Source organism: Histoplasma capsulatum, genomic scaffold (assembly GCF_000149585.1).
Source record: "Histoplasma capsulatum NAm1 scaffold_1 genomic scaffold, whole genome shotgun sequence".
In the NCBI taxonomy this organism is placed as follows: domain Eukaryota; kingdom Fungi; phylum Ascomycota; class Eurotiomycetes; order Onygenales; family Ajellomycetaceae; genus Histoplasma; species Histoplasma mississippiense.
The window spans coordinates 258,269-279,034 of NW_001813982.1; the positions used below are offsets into that span (position 1 = coordinate 258,269).

Genomic DNA, 20,766 nt, shown 5'->3' on the forward strand with positions numbered 1-20,766 from the left:
TATTTATTAATAACATGTCAGAGAACGGCAAGGCTCTCAAACGCACTTGTAAACCGCAAACACCCCTCCCCTGATAGAATGTCTCAGGCGTTCAACGTCGACGTCCTCCCTCAAGAGGGTTTGCGCAATGGCTCAGACTCAGAGAGCTGGCATACTTGCGTAAACGGGGTACTACGTACGCATACATGATACAGCTTCGGATGAATGCACCAAACTATCCATGGATGCCCGATCAAGGAAGTCAAACGTACGGAGTACTATAATTAACTATGCAACGGCATGGAGCGTTTGAGGGTTGCTAAGTCGCATTCACGGTAAAATTCTGGATCCTCCCGTGCCTCCAAAGGGAGGCGACTTGTAACTAACTACTCCGTACGGAGTACTAGGATAGTAGCTACCTGTCAGTCTGGAGGTTTGTGTTGGCAGCAATGAAAAAGGACAACGGCACAGGTGTAAGGAGCCGCGTGGAATCCTGGAACGAACCCACTGCAATGCAATGCTTCGAAGTCTGGCGGAGGTTGGTTGCTGCTTGGAGATGGAGTTGTCCACATACCTTATGCGAGGGCAAACGATCCCGAGCTCGGTTTCTTGCTTCAATCTGGGAGGGAGGCTGATTGATTCCATTTTGGGCAATCTTCACCTCAGCCCATTCCCTCTCGTCTCGCCAAATTGCCGTGGTTGGCTTCGAAAGTCTCTTCATTTCTCCTCTTCTGAGGGTTTGGAGGACATATTTCGCCTTTCTATGTCTTGCCGAGCTTGATTGTTGATATCCCCCGCTCTGGATCGCACCCGCACTCCAAAGCATCCATGCCCTTCAGGGATATCAGACTTCGACAGAAGGTTACTACTTACTGTACCACGCAAGGTTTTTACAGCCACGAGGCGCGTTCATATCCCCCCCTCCATGACTGACGAAGAGATGCGATAGAACGTTCAATGGGGCAGATATGATTTTCTTTGATTCGGTTACAAGCTTTCGGCCCCCCAATTCCAGGACCCCTTCGGTTTCACCATTGTTCAAAGTAGTTATACCCCCGAAATAGTTAGCAGCCAGTAGACAAAATAACCACCAATTATATTCAAAACAAGCTCAAAGCTTTCACATCCATGGCACAGCACAGCATCTGACCGCAAAGATCGCCGATATTGTTTTTTTTTTTTTTTTTTTTTTTTTTTTTTTAAAATGCTTTATCTCACTGGTCTCCGCTATATGGAACCTTGTCAACCAGCGAAAGTTATGACAGCCCATGCCTAACATTCAAAACAAAGTTACGTAGGAAATCAATACGGGCAATGTCGGGGAAAGCATCACTGACGATGTCTGGTGAAATTCGGCGGTATTTGGCTGTAAGGTGCAAGAAGACAAAAAAATCAATCTCAAGAGTACTCCGTAAGTAACTACGGAGTACGGAGTAGTTACTAGTAACTTATTGATGGGTTTAAGCCCCTGGAGCCCACCCCCCTATGTACCAATCATGGGATAACGATAAAAAAAGATCGTTACCAAACAAACAAACAAAAAGCAAAAGCAAAAAGCAAAAGCAAAAACCCTCCTGCAGGGGTTCCACTCGAGTCCGTGGCTATTTTCGTTTCGACCCTAAGATTAGGGCTTTTTGGCTAAGGACCGAGCCCGCCCCTATCCAACTCTGTTCCAGAATCTGGAGGTGTAAAAATTTCTGGGATTGTTTGTTTCGTGGAAGCTTCTTCTCCATTCAACTGAACTTGGATCGGGTCTTTTGATCAAACCGGGGAACTAACCTATCCACCATATATATTTATAAGTAAGTATGTTACGATACAATATAGTACTAGGAGCAAGGTTTTTAGAAGATTCTAAAACTGGAGAGTTGAGTTCTATTCTACGAGTGCTGTGATAACTATGCGCTCAAGCAAATGACATCACCCGAGGCTTCAACAGCAAAACGAATCATGACTTCTTCGCTCCCCAGCCGAGCCATCCCGTTACAGATTTGGCAGCCCCATCGCCATTCTCCTCCCTCTCTGATACTTCCGCCAAGCCCAAGTCCTTCTCTCCCCGCCCAGCCCCCTCCTTCCGCCGCAAAATAAACCTCCACGTCGTACCCATATGCCACCGCTTCGACTCTACGATCTCCAACCCGCTCTGCCGCACGATCTCCCCTATGTCGCGATTCCACCAGCACCCATGTCGGTCTGCGTGGGCGGCAGCGAGATCGTCCAGGAGCTTGTTGAGCCAGCGGTAGTGTGAGCGCCCGTGCTCTAACAAGAGAATCTCCCCGCGCTCAGGCTCGACTAGCGTCCCAAGGTGTTTGAGGTAAGACACGGGGTCAGGGAGGGAGCAGAGACCCATTGTCTGGATGACGGTGTCGAACGTGCAAGATTGTTGTTGTTGTTGTTGGGCTCTCATTTGCAGGCTTTTGCTCCCGTTGCCATTGCCCTTGTTGTTATTGCTGTTACCAAGGCTACTACTACCACTGCTTTGCGATGAGCCTTGCATTACGGTTGTATGTTCCAGGGGTGGGATCGGAGCCATAGCATCCTGCGCCCAGAACGCAGCCCGCCTGAAATGCGGATACATCTTTTCGAACTTCTCTCTAGCGATCTCCACCATCTGGGGGCTTTGGTCAACGAATGTGACAGATCTACATCCCAGGATCTCGGCTTTGCCGTTCTTATCCGTTCCGCGTCGCTCGCCCAGGGAGTAATATTGCATATTCCGCCCGGTGCCGCAGGCAACTTCTAGCACGTTTCCACGCGCTCTCTTGACCAGCTCCTCCCGTTTCTTGCCGATGCGCATGATTCGCTCGGTCAATTCCACATTTGCGTCGTAGGTTGGAGCGGTTTTGTGGAATCTGTCCGATACGTCGTCCGGCACGGAAAGGTTTTTGGACTGTTTTACTGTTCTGTCGTAGGTTACGTACAGGTAGGTTCCATATGTAGAAAAGCAGAATGCGGCGACTGCGCATACCGTCAGACCCTTTGGGTTTATCGACCTGGTTCGCGGCGGAGCGGCCTGCACCGGAGCAGACTGGAAGGGAGGCCTATTTGGCCGGGCTCTGTTACAATATCAATGTCTATCAGCCACATATCTAGATGGATATATATATAATTAGGTTCAGCAGTAGTAGTGGCAGTAGCTTATAAAGGATACAGCGGGGGACCAAAGTTAAGGTGAATAAATCATCGGCGCTGGAGTTGGAGGAATTGACGATATGGGCGGATATTCAGCAATCCAGATCCATTATTATAAAGAGCGCCAATGTAATCAAAACGAGAATATAGAGCTTTTTGCAAGCGCCATCCGCTACGGACCTTTGAGATGGTGCCAGAGGTAACTGCTTTGACGTGCGTGCATTCCCGGATTTCGCGGGACGCTTCGCGTTCGGCGACGAGACCATTACGCTGATTTCAGACGTTCCCGCAGCAGCGGCTCGATGAGATCCGGAAAACGAGCGGGAATGGGTAGACAGGAAACAATAGGCCACAGAAAGATAATAGTGAGAATCGGCCTGGAATAATTGAGAATCTTCGGCCCTGGTGTATTGTAATTCCTTATAAAATATTTTCAGGACAGAGATCCAAGGGTCATGATGTAGGCATCATCAAAGGGAGGCATATCGAGACATAGGCGAAAGAAGTCGATGAAGCGAAAGACCTGAATCTCAGAAGAGAGATAGAGCAGAGCGTGCTCCAGAAGTCATGCCATGTCATGTCGAGCACCAGAGATGCTTTCTACCGCAGAAGCAACGATTGTTGATGTTGGCAGAATCCCGGCAATAAAATCCGCAGAAGGCGGTCTGATGGGCCCAAGCTCCCTCCATTTGCCCTTGCAAGGAGACTCATAAGCCTCCTGGATCAATTGTGAAGGTTCAGATTTACGACTGCGACGCTTCCAACCACCCGCCGTCCGCCATGGATATGTTTTGGCAAAGGCGTCGGTTTACCCGCTGACGCCCCTTCTGCGACCCCGTATTGATAAATCACTCCGGAAGCCGATTGTACGCGGCACCAAACGATGACAAACCGCCTAAATCTCCACTTGGCAGTGTCGCTGTAGCCGAGCATCGACTGACCACGGTTCGTTGTGCGAGAAGGAAGTGAAGAAGGAAGACGACGAGGAGCAGGGACATAGGAGGTTACAATTTCTGACCATGGCAATAGCAAACTCAACGCAGGAAATGTTTAGCGGATCTGAAACTCCGTTACCGGATTCTATAATCATCGTTGGGGGCGGGGTGTTCGGATGTGAGTGAAAAAAAAAAAAAAAAAAACTTATCAAGCCCCATTAGGAGCCGAACTGGCCTATTCAAATGGATATTCCTGCTTGCAGAGCAGCTCGTTTCTCTACCTCTGTCCCTTATCCTATATTGAAATTCCAGTTTTTTGAGGGGTCCATTTGCGAGTTGGAAAAAGAAAAGGCTAACCTGCTGCAGTGTCCACCGCCCTCGCCCTCTCCGCTAGGCACTCCGGGAAAATCACACTCATTGACTCTTCGCCGACGATCCCCAATCCGCAGGGCTCCTCCGTCGATACCTCCCGCATCGTGCGTGCAGACTATGCCAATGCGGCGTATGCCGCGCTGGCAGAATCGGCTCTTGAGAAATGGCGTACGACAGCTTGGGGTCATGAAGGCCGTTATACGCAGACAGGCCTCGTTCTAGTATCATCTGGAGACAAGTCTGGCAAAGGATATGTGCAGGAGAGCTACGAGAATGTCAAAGCTACAAACCCTAAAATGATCGAGAAACTTCCCACGAGAGAGGATGTTGAACGGGCGGCGCCAGGCTACGGAACTGGCCTGCACGTCTCGGGAGGTTATGTGAACTGGGGATCTGGATGGGCCGATGCAGAAGCGTCGGTGAGGTTTGCGAAAAAGAATATCGACGAGATGGGGAAGGTGGATTTTCGTACCGGGGAGGTCAATCGATTATTAGTATCAACACCTCCACATCCAGATGAGGGCCAAAGAGGAGCCAAGGGAGCAACAACTGCCGCATCATCTGCACGAGCTAAGGTAACCGGCGTTGAACTGTCTGACGGCACCACCATCACAGCCGATCTAGTCATATTAGCCACAGGTGCATGGACAGGCCGTCTACTTGACCTCCGCGGTAAAGCCGAAGCGACAGGCCAGGCCCTTGCCTACATCCGCATTTCCGATGAAGAGCAAGCCAAGCTCGCAAACATGCCTACGGTCCTAAACCTTTCGACGGGCATGTTCATCATCCCGCCGCGTAACAACATGCTCAAGATCGCGAGACATGCATACGGCTACCGGAACCCGCAGCGCGTGCCGGCCCCCGTGTACGGCCCAGGCCATGGCCAAACACCAACGATGATAGAGGTTAGTCTTCCTGTCGCTGACGTCCCGCTCCCGCAGGAAGGAGAAAGCGCATGCAGGGCCGCGTTGAAAGAGATGCTGCCGTCGTTTGCCGATCGGCCATTTGAAAAGACGCGCGTGTGCTGGTATACAGATACGTAAGTTAAGCGCCCCAATTAGACATCGTCCGGCCATGTTCCCCTTCACACCATCCAAATATATCCATTAAAAAAATAAAAATAAAAATAAAAAATTACAATTACAATTATACTTTTGCTAACTCCCTTCCTCCCTTCCTCCCCCCCCCCCCCTCTCCCACCCACCAGACCCAAAGGCAATTTCATAATCACTCACCACCCCCACTACGCCGGCCTCTTCCTCGCAACCGGCGGCAGCGGCCACGCCTTCAAATTCCTACCTGTTCTCGGGGAGAAGATCGTCGACGCCATCCAAGGTCGTTTGGATCCTGAATTGCAAGAACTGTGGGGGTGGCCTGGGGTGGCTGGTGATGAGGATGCTGCTGCTGCTACTACTGTTGTGTGGACAGAAGACGGGAGCCGGTCTGGCGAGAAGGGTTTGATTTTGATGGATGAGCTGGCGAAGGGGCAAGGGGGGAAGAGAGGAAGTAGATTGTAGCTGGGTGGGTGGGATTTTTGGGTGGTTCATTGATTTGGTATGAATTAACTTGGTGTATACGGAGTATAAATATATATATATGTGTGTGTGTGTGTGTGTGTGTGTGTGTGTGTGTGTGTGTGATGTTTCCGATATTGAATGTTATTTGGTATTTCCCTCCCCTTCCCCCCAGACTGCAGACTGGAGATAGTTACAGTTGGATGTTTATATAAAAAGAAAAGATGACGCTTTTGCACCACATGTAATAAATATAACTAGAACTACACAGTTTCTACAAGAATAAACAAATCAGATTCGAAGAGGAGAGACACCACGGAAAAAAAAAAAAAAAAAAAAAAATGAAAGAAAGAAAGAAAGAAAGAAAGAAAGCAAGGGGAAAAAGAGAGGATTCAACGTTTGAACATATTTCCGTCTGTCAAATACGATCATATTTTTCATAGCTAATCAATTAACTTAGTTAACCCAGTAATAAAGTAAAGTAAAGTAAGTAAACCTCAACTATCCCGCTCACAACCCAAATGCGAAGAATGCAAAGTTACACAGATGCATGCAACCAAGGCACGGCCAAGGAAAAAAGAGAAAAAAACAAAACAAGATCAAATCCATAAAAAAAAAAAAAAAAAAAAAAAAGGACTAAAACTAAACAAGGAACCACGAAAAAAAGGGCACTATTAAAAAGATGCGGGGGAGAAAAATGCAAAAAGCAAAAGCAAAGAAGCAAAAAAACCAAAAGAGAACCTTCATCAAAGCCCAAACAAACAAACAAGACCAGACAGATGATGACTTTACAAGAAGGGAGTTGGGGGGTGGGGGTGGGGAGCTACATCAGAAGACAAAATTATTTTCCCTTTTTTTTTTTTTTTTTTGAACGCCCCCCGCAGCAATGGCTTTTTGTAGTGTAGTTACGTTGAAGCAAGCGCGTTTTCTACCCCCCTCCTCCGCCAATACGTGCCAGGTTTAAACTGCCGGATGGGAGGGGAGGCGGAAAGCCCCTTATCTAACAATCCTACCCCCTCCCTGTATGTCATGTCTGTCACATGTGAGAGGTTGGGGAGGAGATAAAAATCAAAGTAAAAAAGTTGGGACATGTTAAAGTAAAAAGATAAAAACAAATAATAAAAGAACAGGAAATCAACAAGACCTATCATCATCCCATATTAATTTGAATTTAATTGCGCCTGAGCGCCCAACCCCCATCAGGTCTGCGGGAAGAAGAGAACCGCGACTTTTTCTAATGCGTGTTAAGTAAAGTAGTAAACAGGATTCGTAGAAACAACAGCAACATCCATAACAGACAACTTTGTTGAAGTTTTAAAAAGAGCAGGAGCATGAAGCATGAGAAGACAATAAAAAAACCCAAAAGAAACACAGTCGCTATAACTCCATGTAAATGCATGATTGGAAAACAAAGACAGAAAATAACAAGGCAGATTCACTCCCGTCAGTGCCGTGGTACTTTTCCTTCTTGTCGTTGGGCACAGCTAGCTCAAAGCAGAAATTATCATGTCCAACAAGCTGGGAGGGAACTACGTAATGCATGCTCCATTCAATCAGAGCCGTATGATCGATAAGAAGAAGAAAACTGTTAATACAAGGTGGTAAACCGAAGATCCGAGGTAATAGATAGGGTGTGATGGATTTGATGGGCCGCAGAAGGAAGTGAGTGAGGCGTTAAACTTTGCGGAAGTCTTCAAACGAAACACAACAAGTCAGTATCAAGCCAAATAGCGGGTGGTGTCAGGAATAATTCGGATTCATAACGCATACCAGTGAGGACGGGGTAGATCATTTCAAAGGCCTGATAGATCTCCTCTCGTACTTTGGCTCCTGTCAAAACAATCTTGCCACTGACGAAGATCAGTAACACAATTTTCGGTTTCATCATACGATAAATGAGACCGGGGAAAAGTTCAGGTTCGTATGAGCTGAAATTGTGATGGCGACTAGCAAGTCCCTCCAAGCGAATTGGAAACTTAATATCGCAAGACCCGACAATGTTCTGGATTTTGAAGTCCGTAAACTTCGCGTTGAACCCCAGTTTCTGTATGATGCGCGCATATTTTTTCGAAGCGAGCTTGGAGTCATCTTCGGACTTCGCACCGGTAACGACCATTTTACCCGAGGCAAAAATAAGGGCGGTCGTCTTCGGTTCGCGAATGCGCATGATAACAGCAGCGAAACGCTATATAATATGAATTGTTTTAGCCATACTTTGTCATGGCTAATGTATCACATCCCCTGCAAACCAAAGGGAAGCAAGAGGAAGCAAAAAAAAAAAAAAAATTTAAAAGAAAAAAAAGTGCATCATATCAGTACCTTCGGGTTGTACTCCGCATTCCTAGCGTGAAGCGCAATGGTCTTCAGATCCAGACGGCAGTCAAGGTTGACCGTCGCAACAATATTTCTTGAAATATCAATGGACTGTTTAGCTTTCTGGTAAACCAGGACACCAAGAGCTATACTCACTGCAAAGTAGGCACAATGCCGCTAACTCCAGGACCAGCACCGGCTCCAGGAGTCGCAGCAGGAGTTGCGGGAGTCACCCCGTTGCCAGTGGCAGTATTCCCCACGTTTAGTTGATAATTCGATGGTTGCGATCCGTTCATCATGCCTGGATCCTTCTCCGACGACGGTGGGGTCAGATCACCGGCACCCCCTGGGAACGATAACGAAGCTGGAGAAGTGAACGCCTTCGCCTGCTGCGCAGTCGAGGGATGTGTGGTAAGGGACTCCATGTTGTGAGACGTGGTTCGAGGATTTAGGTGCAGTGGAAGGATGATCAGAGATGATCTAGCAGTAGAACGACCTAGAACTTGAATAGTCTATGTAACGTAGCGTTAGCATGCCAATCTTTTTTTCCCCGCGAAATGTAGCGGCAGCAGATTCCACCATAGCAAAAAGGCTTGTAGCGACAGGATGCTCATATAATAATGAACCTCATGAAGGACTGGAAATGATTGGAAGTAGATTCACATGTCGGCTGTGATGAACCCACCAACTTGGCAAGACAAAAGAAGATGAGGTGTGGGGGTGGAGTAGTATTTATATGTGGCTGGGGGAGGGAAGTAGTGGTGTTGGTGCTAGTGTTGTTGTTGGTGAAGTTGAAATGAGGCAGAAGAGAAGTGAAGTTTAAAGCCGAAAAGGGTAAAAGAGGCTCTGCTATGTGAAAACTTTAACAGGAGAAAAAAAGTCCGTACCTTTTGGATAGGTGGGAGATGAACAACTTAATGTCTCCCCCGACAGTGCGACAACTAGACGACAACAACGGAACTATGTTGGGCTGCGTGGGATGCGTTGCGATGAAGGTCGATGTTACCACCAAAGTTTCTTCCACTTCCACTTTGACGAATGCGCCGGATGATGTGATAAGAGAGAGTTGCGTGTGTGTGTGTGTGTGTGGAGAGGGGAACAACAAGGTATTAGAACCGTCCGATTCGTGCCGCTGAAAACGGATGCGCGAGGATGACAAAAGAGGACAGTATCAAACGTCGAGACAGTGCCAGAAAGCCTCGACAAAGAAAGTGGTTTTCGACAGGATCCAAAGCGGCCACGAGAGTAAATGAAATGGCCGCAAGATCGCAAGGTCGCAAGGTCGCAAGCAGAGACTGGAAGATTAAAAAAGAGGCAAAGGGAAAGCAAGGACGACGAGATAATCAAATAAATATATCACTGGATGTGTGCTAAGACGGCAATGACAGGGTGGTGTGGCCCTTGAAAAGTGAATGCAGGAGCTGTCAGCGACCAAAAAGATACCGCGACGGCGAATTATTGTTTCCTTGATCTAAGCTTGTTGAAGGAGCGTAATGGTTTCTTCCCCTTTGGCAAAAACCGCGAAAACGAAGAATAAAAAATAAAACAAAACAAGAAAACCTAAAATAAAAGTTCTGTGCGGCTCCCCCTTTGCCCTTTTTTTTTTTTGTTTCTTCTGCTGCTTTATATATATATATGATATATGCGACGCAATAACTTTTTGGATTTTAAAACAAGACCTTGCAACTACTCCCCCTTTTTTTCTTTTGTGGTTTGGCGTGAGCCGGGGATGAACACGCCTCCGTCACTCTCTGGAATACGAGACAAGGGGGAAGAGGAGAGGAGAATACGGCGGAATCTATGCCTCCGGGGGCGGGGTGGAACGAGGAGGGACAGAGAGGACCAAAGGACGACCAAAGAGTCGGCGTGGTTGATGTTCCGGACAGTGCCAAGACCAACAGCAGGACTCCAGACGAGAACCAGAAACTGGGAGGACGCCTGCTTTTATACCGCGCCGGATTCCCCGTCCGTGTGGCCAAAGACCAGCGTGGCCACACGGGCTTTGCCGTTGCGCACACGGCCCTCGCCACCCCCTTTACCGTACCAGCACCGTCGTCCTCCCGCCTTGGGATTGGGCCGCTGCATCAGGTGCTGCTTCAAGCGGCGTCGCTGACTTGCCCCATTGGGCCAGTCGATGGTTGGCGTGCCAAGGTAGGAAGCTCCATGACCCACTTTTACAGGCTGTATGATTGGATAATCGGACTACTCAGCGCCAGTGACGCCAATCAGCGGCTTGATCACTCACATTTTTCCCTCCCACTAGGGCCGGCCAGGGTTACTCTGCGTTCAATGTTGCCATTCCCCGTTCCGGATTGGTCCGGATGGTGTGAGTCAGACCCACACACCTTGCTAAGCCCGACGTGACGACGCAGTTCATGCCAGGCCCCCCCTTCCAGGATTTCATGATTCAGCGGTATTTTTATTGACTTCCTACTATGTAGGTCGGCAGGAAGCCCGCCGTTGGAATCCCGAGAATACCCTGAAGCCGCAAGAATGCCCAGAAAAGGGGGAATCTGCAGTGCTCTGCATAACTATGGTATACCCTTATGTAATTTCCCTGCTTTTGAGAAATGGATTTAGCCTGGCAACAGAGGAAAAATAAATGCTGCCATTTATTTCATGGAGGTTCCTCGGACCTTTGCTCACGCCTCTGACAGAACTGCCGCCAGTAGTCCTGGAGGCGTCCAGGAGGCGTCGGACCAAACAGAGAATCCCGGCTTGGTGCTGCTTTACTGCAGCAGACTGGGACACAAAGCGCGGCTCTTGTTTGGGTCTTGACGGATCGCTCCTCTCTGACTCTCTGGAGCCTTTTTCTCGGGTCAACTCCTTGGTCATGTCAGGCTGGGACCGGCGAGTATGTGCACGCTGCACACGCACCAATCAGGGCGCCGTTCTAGCTCCGTTCCGTGGATCCTCTCCTAGCCTCTGAGCAGTTTCCTTTCACGTGAAGTGTTGGATTGTTAGGCATTACGAGGTACCCGGGCTACCCCAGGCACGTGCCACCTAACATATTGTGTTGCTCTCGGTTAGATAGTTAACAATCACAACAACCAACATTATCCTCCTACATGGATGCTAACCGCCGTCTGCGACCGTTGGCTGTCAGTGCTCTGACCGTAATCCACTCTCCTCTCTCGCCGCCGTTCATTCAGCTTGGGCTATTTGAGCATAGCGGCATGTTTGATGGATGAGGACGAGGCCAGCTGAGGATAAAGGGCTGTTTCCTTCCTCTCGTTATCCTTGGATCATTCTTCCCGCCAAACTTCTTTGCGATGGGAACCTTTTCAAAACGTCTTCGGGGTGGCTGGGGCCGAACCCTAACCCGCCAACAAAACCAACCCCGTTCAACCTGGCCAGGCTCTTGTTGACCTTTTCAGGTGGGTTTGGAAACCATCCTTGATTCTCATCCTGACTTTTACCACTGGAAACGTTTCCGGAAGGAAGCAGCTCAGAGACACTGAGTGAGTGAGTGAGTGAGTGAGTGAGTGAGTGAGCAATAAACGACTTGGGAATTGCCTCAGACGGATTACACGGGCTACATGTGGGATCGTGACTTGGACAAAACCAACTCACCGTGTTCCCTCAACTTCGAATCGGTTGTTGCCTAAGAAGTTACTTTTTATTTATTTATTTATTTTTTTTTTTTTATGCGCTGGATTGGATCCAGACTAGGTTGTATGTATACAACAACTTACACAACTCCTCCCGTCCCAACTACCTCTGAGCGACAACGAAATATTCGTACAGGTCACTCTGCGCTGTGTATGTACTGTACATCCTGCAACTGCCCGAACGAAAGCAATCGCAAACCCGCACGCAATGCCCACAATGCCCACAATGCCCACACGGCCACAAGCCCCAAATGGGCCATCCATCCCCAAATGGACCACCCATCATCCCCTCTCACCAACAAGATTATTTCCAAATCAGAACAGAACCTGGAGAGTAAATATAGAAAGGATATACCCTCTGTCGAGATTTGCTGGAGATACGGTCGCATCCACGAATCTACTTTTTCGGTGACGCAGGTAACGGAGTTGAAATTGCGGTATTTTTTTTTTTTTTTTTTTTTTTTTTTTTGAAAACAAAAAGTGAAGCAGGAGCATTTACGGAGTACTGCACAGTACTTCACATCCACCAAACGTCATACGTGGGGAACATTTCCTCGACCGTCAGCATCATTTAAAAGGCATGTAATTCGTTGTCTTCAGAGATGGCTAAGCGATCTGGTTCCTGCTGGTTGATTTCGTGCCTAAATGCTGACGGAAATCTCGTTTTCATGATCCACGCGGCCCCACTTATGGTAAGTACGAAGCGGCTTTTTTCCTCCATGGGAAAAAAAACACTGCAAGCGATCTATAATCTTACTTGCCCCAGTTATATGCACTTGTTGATGAAAATTCATGTGATTCCGGATGAGAGGAGTGAGAATGCCTGCAATACTTATCATGAATGCTTCAGCGGATGGAGGCCACCGTCACCCGCAAATTTGCATAATGAATGTAGGGCCCCAGAGATCAGGGACTTGGCGCTTCTGAATCCAGTCGTGGACTCCTGGCCTTCCGTCGCCCGTTTGTGGATGTTATTTTGGACTGGAGCTTCTGGACTTCAAACCCTAGGCAACAACTGTCTTTCCTTTTGCCTTTTTTTTTTTTTTTTTTTTGTCTGGGTGAAAACAAATTTTCTGCTAAGAAGATAGAACTAATGGATAATTGCTGAAAGGGAGGCTTTGCAGGCAGCAGTTTCCTATTTTTTTTCTGCTCGGCTTTCTTTGATTCGTGTGTTGGATTGCGCACCCATCATCAGGCCCCCGAGGAGCATCTGCAGGGAATCTAATGGTTGGGGTACTTGTCCATTTTCTCCAGATGCATCCTCATATGCAACAGCTTTTGACGCCGTGCAATTGAGACATGTGACAGGCCAAGGCGGCTTCGACAGGGCTTCAGCAGGGGCTAACATGCTCATTCACATGCAGGTAAGGGGTCTTTGATCGGATGATAAATAGATTATCTTGATCTATCTGAGGGTGTCGTGGGGTAAAAGGCACCTGAGAAACCAAACTAGCTTTGATGTCTGGAGGGTAAATAAATTGTTTTCAATTTCACCGCTCCGAATAGACGATTTATATGTCCCAAATTCCTTGGTCCCAACTGAAAACCTGCTACCCCCATATCCCAGCGGGATACTATTTAAGACGGATATGTATTCTGGCATTGTGTATTGTGTTGAAAAACAAAGCCCGGTCTTGGGGCCTATATGGAAAAGACGTGCTCAATCTCGAAGGGCTGGGGGCCAAGTAACAAAAAGGGAAGTGCATTTCCTCAAGTTAATGAGAATATCGAATACGTACATACATATACATACATATATATACATACATACATATATATACATAACCCTCCACATATAAAGATATCGAAACAGGGTCTTGTTTCTTCCCACTCAACTCACCCACTCAACCAGAGCAACCGCATCCGTTCATTCACTGAAATTTCCCCCTCCGTCAAGACAACAATAACCATTTGACCCTTTAACTAAGATTGTGAAACTATATATATATATAGCGAGGCATTCCCAAAAGGAGGCCTGGGTTCGTTGTTATTGTTATTGTTATTGCAAGCTGATTCGCAGCATCGCAATCCAGGGACCCGAAACTGTTGCTCTCTCTCTCTCTCTCTCTCTCTCTCTCACACACACACACACACACACACACACACACACTCCTGTGTCTCTCTTTCTTCCTATTTTTATCGTCGTCGACGGGATTGATGCTCGTGGCTCGTGGATGCCTTCTCTAGCCCTGCTGGCTGATATCGATGCTTTGAGATACCCGGTCTGCGTGTTGGATTTTGCTGGCGGCGATGTATGGATGAGATGGCTGGCTGGCTGGCTGGCTGGCTGGCTACCCAGTGCTAGAGCTCCATTGTAGGTGGTGGTGGCGGCGGTGAGGGAGAATATAAGCTGATAAGTCGTATAGGGTGTAAGGGGTGTTGTGGATAAGCGGGAGGGGGGAGGAAGGGGGGAAGGGGAGAAGGGGAGAAGCATATATCTTCTCGAAGCTACAAGGTGATGTACACAGTGCATGAATCTTTTTGAAGCCAGATCGTTGGCTCCATAGCTTTGTCCTCGTCATCTCTCTCTCTCTCTCTCTTTCACACACACACACACACACACACACACATATATATATATATATATATATATATATACAATATTGAAGAGAACTGACGGCAGAGGCTAGTCTTGAGCATTGATCCGGAAACATTCGAGAGGATCAGTATCTATTTCCTTACCCCAGTCAGTGCTTGGACGTTCTGCTCAGATTCGCCGATCTGATATGAAGATTTTGTTGATCACCCTTTTCATAGTACGGATGCGTCTGTAACTATCGATAGTCAGAAGGAAGCTCTCGTTCGCTTTCTGTGGACGGGGTTTCTTCAATGGGTATGTGTGTTACTGATTCATTCTTTTTCCTTGGGGTAAATAAATACTCCTTCTGACTGACCGAATTGCAATCCAGTATCCAATCGACAGAGCGCGCAGCACGTTTGCTTTGGCTGAATCCTGGTACAAGTTTTCAACCTGTATATCTCCAGCCCAGTCCAAGCCTTCCCGTGGTATATTTATAATTTACTGCCAGGTCATCATGAAGCGAATCTAAACCCCAAAAATTTCATCCTGTAGAACCGGGAATTTATCTCAAGCGATCGTTGCGTGGCGGATGTATGCAAATGCGATCAAAAAACTGATAGAAAATGGACGCTGCCGGAATCGAACCGGCGACCCCGTCAATGCGAATGACATATTATACCACTAAACCAAGCGCCCAGTTAACTGGCAACGAATCCGCAGCTTCCATCTTATCTACCATGCATGAAATACGCCATCCAACCAAATGTTTCAAATGTTTGCCAATCGCAGGAATTATTCCCTGATTTCCTTCTCCCGCTCTCTCATTGGCTGAGGGGCAGTCCTCGGTTGTTGACGGCAATATTTCCCCAGTTGCTCAGGTTTCGGCGAATCCAAGCCAAGCCCACTATTCATCCACTATTCATACCAAACACTTATAACCGGAGGTGGTCTGTTGAACTCCTGTTGCTTGTATACAACACACAATGGCTTCACAGACCACCTTGCTACTACCTCTCTTGAGGCGTGAACTTGTTCCCATCTGTCTGCGCTCCTGGGCCACTGATGTGCTGAAAACTTCCGCTTGCGCCTATTCCCACCACCCCACAACACTCGTCGGATCAAGTCTACGGCGAATAGTCCATCAACGTCCTTTCTCGGCGCAAACGATTTATTTAAACCAGAAACGGGACTTTTCAAGCACGCTACAGAGGAGGTTTGCTAGTGATTCGGACAGCTTTGATCCTTCCCGAATTGAACGTGAATCGGATAGCGTCGATGTGTGCATTGTTGGCGGTGGTGCGTCTTCTCTCTTTCTTTCTTTCATTTTTTTTTTTTTCCTTTCGCTCTCTGTTTCGAACAGCATGAGGGCTGACTCGACACCGTTTTATGTGAGATGATAGGCCCCGCGGGTCTCGCCGCAGCTATCCGACTGAAAAAGATTGCAAACGAAGCGGGCAATGAAGACTTCCGGGTTATACTTTTGGAAAAAGCCGGCGAGATTGGGGATCATATAGTGTCTGGTAATGTTTTGGAACCGAGTGCGATGAACGAGTTATTTCCCGACTGGCTATCGGAAGACAACCCCTCGAGATTCGAACATGCCACGCCCGCGAAATCAGATAGAATGCGTTTCCTTACAAAGAAACATGCTATCCCAATCCCCTGCCCGCCTCAGATGAATAACCACGGCAATTACATTATCAGCCTAAGCCAACTATGCAAATGGCTGGGAGAGCGCGCGGAAGAGGTTGGCGTTGAATTGTACCCCGGGTTCGCCGCGAGTGAGGTGCTCTATGAGGCGGATGGATCTGTCAAAGGAGTTGCAACTAACGACCTTGGAATTGGGCGGGATGGAAAGCCTAAGGATTCTTTCGAACGAGGGATGGAGTTCCATGCTAGAGCCACGTTACTTGCCGAGGGATGCCATGGGAGCTTGACAAAGCAGGTCATCAGGAAATTCGACTTGCGGCGGGATAGCCAGCCTCAAACATATGGATTGGGCTTGAAGGAGGTTTGGGAGATTCAGCCCGAAAAATTCCGGAAAGGGGAAATCCTCCATACGATGGGTTATCCATTGCCGAAAGATGCATATGGAGGGTCGTTCTTGTATCATTTTGGCGATAACATGGTTAGTCTCGGCCTGGTTGTCGGCCTTGATTATCCCAATCCCTGGTTATCGCCGTATGGGGAATTCCAGAAATTAAAACATCATCCCCTTATCAAATCTGTTTTGGAAGGCGGGAAATGCATATCCTACGGAGCTCGCGCGCTTATCGAGGGCGGCTTCCAGTCTATACCGAAATGCGCTTTTCCGGGTGGCGCGTTGATCGGAGATAGCGCTGGGTTTATGAATGTTCCTAAAGTCAAAGGCACGCACACTGCTATGAGATCAGGTATGCTAGCTGCGGAGGCAGCATATTCTGCACTTGCAAATACCGACAGTGGAAGCGTCTTCCTGTATGACTATGAAGACGGACTTCGAAACTCCACTATCTGGAAAGAACTTAAGGAAGTGCGGAACATGCGCCCTTCATTCTCAACTCCTTTAGGGATTTACGGTGGTATTGTGTACTCCGGCATAGAAGCATATATCTTCCGTGGCAAGATGCCCTGGACTCTGAAACACCATAGTACAGATCCCGATTCGACCAAGGCTGCCTCCGAGTGCGAGAAAATCGAGTATCCCAAACCAGACGGGGTTATTAGTTTTGACATCTTAACAAGCGTTAGCCTCACTGGCACAAACCATGAGGAAGACCAACCGGTCCACCTTCAAGTCAAGGACTGGGACAAACATGCGGAGGAGTGTTATCCCAAATATCAAGGGGTTGAGAATAGATTTTGCCCCGCCGGGGTCTATGAGTACGTTGAGGATCCAAGTAAAAAGTTGGGTGTGCGCTTCCAAATAAATGCGCAAAAGTAAGTCTTGCAAACCCCCCACTGTCTAATATGTAAATATAGTCTGTTCATGAAGCCCCGCTAACAACAAACCTCCTTCCAGCTGCATCCACTGTAAAACTTGCGACATCAAGGTACCGACTCAGGACATCAATTGGCAGACTCCCCAAGGTGGGGAGGGCCCGAAATATTACCTCACCTAGAAAGCTATCGATAACGTTATTTCTTTCCCAGCTCAAATGCTGATTTTTCTTTCCTTTCTTTCCTTGAAACTGGGTCCAATCATCGCCAAATCTTTGATAGAGGCATCACTTGTTTGGTTACGTGTTGTATATTACTATTCCCATTCCGCGTTTCCTGTCTTTTCTTTTCCCACTATCATCACTAAAATGTATTTTGTGTGGCTAGTACAAACGGTATTGCTAGAGATGTATTCAGTCTTGGATCTATAATCAGGGAAAGCTGTATATGGGCGGAAACAGGGCGAAAACTTCAAAAAAATCGGGTGTTGTTGTTTATTTTCAACAAACATCCGTTCATATCTCGAATCAGGAAAAAACACGATCTTCAACAGAAAGATTCATCCCAGCCTGCTAACATAACCAAGGCACAAGTTTTGTATGGAGTAGTAGTCAAAAGTGAGGCAATCAGCCCAAGTCCAAGGGTGTGTGTATTCTGCCGTTTGACCGCCTTTTCAGCCTCGTTCTCCCAACGCCAACTCCTTCCATCTCTTTGCTAACGACAACAACCATTCATCCACGGCGTCTCTCGTTCTGAAGCGCTTAGCCATACTGACGTTTCCATCTCTGGACGGAATATTCCACCCGCCGATCCAATTTTATATAAAGTTGGCCAGGCTACCCAAATACTGCTTTGGTGACCTGGAAAGGACCGCTCCAAGTAGCCCTGGTCTCATTTTTCGCTCTCGTTGTCGTCGCACTGTTAAGCGTCTTGAGGATTTTCACAAAAAAACAACTTTCACACCCTTTCAGGATATACTATTTCCTTCTTTCATTCGCATCTGCGATTCTGTGTTCTTAGGACACACTATCGCATTCGACTGCCCGCCATGACGGAAGTGTCGTCCACACGTCTCTATCTCGGGAATCTGCCCCGCAACGGTATGCTGGTCTTATTACTGCTACATCTTCCTTGTACTTAATTAAGCACATCCAAAATCCACTGTATGGTTCTGGCACAAAAACACACATACACACATATATGTTCAGATACCCAACGATGAGACAACCCCACGTTCCTTTGGGATTTCTGGATTGTCCTCGTCCTGTGGAGGACTGACAACTACATGTGACACGATGGAAAAAGCAGAGGATTTGCAATGAAGATTCCAAAAATGCACTGCTCAAACCGCCAAGAAATTCAATCATATTCCACTCCCATGGATTACACTTCTGGCTTTCTCTTCGCTGGATCGTTTGGCCTCGAAAAGCTGACTCAAAGGCGCCAATTTTTGGCCTGGACTTTATTTCCAGTCACCAAGCAGGAGATCGAAGATCATTTCAATTCCCACCACGGCTCCGGCAAAATCACAGAAATCAAGCTCATGAGTGGCTTTGGGTTTATCGAATATGAGGATGCCATGGATGCGAAGGACGTTGTGCCAGGTAGTTAGTTTGATGTTTATTGCGTTGATATATTGTCTCTTTCTAATTCTTCATACGAGTTTCGGACTAACTCATTACGTCTTTATATAGCTTTCCGTATGTCTGCGATGCTCTTGAGATTTCCCAACTTGCTCACTGCCAGGGACTTCCGTTTTTTTGACAGCCTTGACTTGTAGATGGTACGGATTTCAAGGGTGAACGTCTCACCGTCCAATTTGCCCGTGGACCCCGTCACAAAGAAACATTCTCTGGACCGTCGGACCGCTCAAGCGCTCCACGCCCGCGCCGGACAATCTATCGAATGCAAATATCTGGACTTCCAGAAACCAGTTGGCAGGTTAGCTCAGCTCCATTCGTTCCTGGAACCCCTTGGAGATATTTCCATTTGGACACTCTCTTATACCGTTTCCCCTTCCTTCCCTTTCTTGATTACAAGTGTGCAAACTTGCCGTGTTCTTGGCAAACTTTGTAATATATGAAATTTGAGCCTTCACAAACGCTAAAAGGCACCCACAGTTGGGTGTTCGCTTCCAACTAAGCTTGGCCCATAATACTCTGAAGCTGCTGGAATAGAGGATCCATCTTACTTCTTTCATTCAAAATGGTTCATCGTGGAAGTGCTTATCGCAACAACGGACGACGTAACTGTGCTGCTACCTCAGAAATTGCCCTCAACTGGAGCATGTTTTCTTTTCTTGTCTTTTCTTTTCTCTTTCCCCAAAGCCTTGTTGGATTGGACTATTTTTGCCCCGCTATATCTTGGAAGGAAACTGGAATTGCTTCTTATTCGGGCCTGGACTCATACATTCACCTTGTTTAGGATCTCAAAGACTTCGCACGACAGTCCGGCCTCGATGTAGTCTATTCAGAGGCTGGCCATGATGGAAGAGGGTGAGTATTCTCGAACTTCAGGACCTTGAAGCAAACTCTCCACGTCTTTGAACCAGGATTGCTGATGCTGCGTGCGTGAACAAAAAGGTTCGTCGAATTCGAAACAGGGAGTGACCTCAAAACCGCAGTTGAAAAACTAGACGGCCGTGAATTCAAAGGCTCCAGGGTCTTATGCACGCAGGACGTAGGAAATCCCTTGGTTTTCCCTCCCGGATAACTTAGTTCTCACGTGTCTACCAGATTCAATCCCAGGAGGACCGCCAGCCTCGTGATCCATACCGTTCCCGTTCTCCTGGCCGACGGGGTGGGTATCATCCATACGATGATTATGACAGACGTGGGCCTCCGCGCAGCGGGTACAGTCCACGCAACCACTACCGCGAACGCTCCCCGGCCCGTCGTGACTATTACGATCGCGATGGTTACGGACGTCGGACACCACCTCCACGTTCTCGTGTTGACGACTACCCACCACCACCTCGCCGCCCCTATGACGACCCTTATGACCCTCGCGGGCCTCCCCCTCCTCCCCGTCACTATGATGACCCTTACGCTCCTAGGCCATATGGCCGCCCGCGGAGCCCTCCACCAAGAGGCGATTATGGCTATGAGCGCCGCCCATACTGGTAGAGACCTCTTAATTTCATACCTTTCGTTGATATCCCACTCGTACCCATCATTCTTGTGCTCCTCTTTACTGTACTCTGCCGTTATAGGCGGAAAAAAGATTTCAATTCTTGTTTGGATCGAAAGCGAACCGTACGCGAACCTGATGCTTATTACCTAGAAACGCACATTTTCCGTCTGATTCCCGTAGAGCGTGGATTGGCTGCGCGGCTTCCGCCCCGGTCCTGTTTTCAAAAAAGTTGATTGACACTGCCAAACCGGCAAACCGGCTATTCAGAGGATTGGGCATTGTCGAAGGTAGTACGGCTCACCTTGACCCTTCGCCGTCAATCAACCTTTGGCTAGAAT

The 20,766-nt window shown here is 47.9% G+C and overlaps 7 protein-coding genes and 1 non-coding gene across 8 annotated transcripts; 5 read left to right on the forward strand and 3 right to left on the reverse strand.

Annotated features, from left to right (window-relative positions):
• Window positions 1–1,927: 1,927 nt before the first annotated feature.
• HCAG_00080 (conserved hypothetical protein) lies at window positions 1,928–3,377 on the reverse strand (the record flags this gene model as incomplete). Its single annotated transcript, XM_001542984.1, has 3 exons — window positions 1,928–2,831; window positions 2,901–3,035; window positions 3,292–3,377. The coding sequence occupies 3 exons, from the start codon at window positions 3,375–3,377 to the stop codon at window positions 1,928–1,930; spliced, it is 1,125 nt and encodes a 374-aa protein (XP_001543034.1).
• Window positions 3,378–4,130: 753 nt separating this feature from the next.
• On the forward strand, window positions 4,131–5,935 carry HCAG_00081 (conserved hypothetical protein; the record flags this gene model as incomplete). The annotated part of the gene is made up of 3 exons (XM_001542985.1): window positions 4,131–4,224; window positions 4,413–5,457; window positions 5,626–5,935. 3 exons carry the CDS (start codon window positions 4,131–4,133, stop codon window positions 5,933–5,935), a joined length of 1,449 nt encoding a protein of 482 aa, XP_001543035.1.
• Window positions 5,936–7,131: 1,196 nt separating this feature from the next.
• HCAG_00082 (TATA-box binding protein) lies at window positions 7,132–8,670 on the reverse strand (the record flags this gene model as incomplete). The annotated part of the gene is made up of 4 exons (XM_001542986.1): window positions 7,132–7,166; window positions 7,703–8,117; window positions 8,252–8,339; window positions 8,402–8,670. The coding sequence occupies 4 exons, from the start codon at window positions 8,668–8,670 to the stop codon at window positions 7,132–7,134; spliced, it is 807 nt and encodes a 268-aa protein (XP_001543036.1).
• Window positions 8,671–10,045: 1,375 nt separating this feature from the next.
• Window positions 10,046–11,436, forward strand: HCAG_00083 (predicted protein; the record flags this gene model as incomplete). The annotated part of the gene is made up of 5 exons (XM_001542987.1): window positions 10,046–10,428; window positions 10,509–10,571; window positions 10,687–10,781; window positions 10,934–11,099; window positions 11,352–11,436. 5 exons carry the CDS (start codon window positions 10,046–10,048, stop codon window positions 11,434–11,436), a joined length of 792 nt encoding a protein of 263 aa, XP_001543037.1.
• A 1,022-nt stretch (window positions 11,437–12,458) lies between these two features.
• Window positions 12,459–14,906, forward strand: HCAG_00084 (predicted protein; the record flags this gene model as incomplete). Its single annotated transcript, XM_001542988.1, has 9 exons — window positions 12,459–12,548; window positions 12,981–13,023; window positions 13,111–13,220; window positions 13,251–13,325; window positions 13,810–13,835; window positions 14,072–14,108; window positions 14,223–14,311; window positions 14,614–14,689; window positions 14,766–14,906. 9 exons carry the CDS (start codon window positions 12,459–12,461, stop codon window positions 14,904–14,906), a joined length of 687 nt encoding a protein of 228 aa, XP_001543038.1.
• Window positions 14,907–15,001: 95 nt separating this feature from the next.
• On the reverse strand, window positions 15,002–15,073 carry HCAG_09396. Its single transcript has one exon. It is a non-coding gene; the product is annotated as a tRNA-Ala (tRNA).
• A 287-nt stretch (window positions 15,074–15,360) lies between these two features.
• HCAG_00085 (electron transfer flavoprotein-ubiquinone oxidoreductase, mitochondrial precursor) lies at window positions 15,361–17,478 on the forward strand (the record flags this gene model as incomplete). Its single annotated transcript, XM_001542989.1, has 3 exons — window positions 15,361–15,673; window positions 15,778–17,296; window positions 17,379–17,478. 3 exons carry the CDS (start codon window positions 15,361–15,363, stop codon window positions 17,476–17,478), a joined length of 1,932 nt encoding a protein of 643 aa, XP_001543039.1.
• An 866-nt stretch (window positions 17,479–18,344) lies between these two features.
• HCAG_00086 (predicted protein) lies at window positions 18,345–20,421 on the forward strand (the record flags this gene model as incomplete). Its single annotated transcript, XM_001542990.1, has 6 exons — window positions 18,345–18,396; window positions 18,769–18,900; window positions 19,077–19,237; window positions 19,721–19,791; window positions 19,879–19,975; window positions 20,032–20,421. The coding sequence occupies 6 exons, from the start codon at window positions 18,345–18,347 to the stop codon at window positions 20,419–20,421; spliced, it is 903 nt and encodes a 300-aa protein (XP_001543040.1).
• Between the last annotated feature and the right edge of the window lie 345 nt (window positions 20,422–20,766).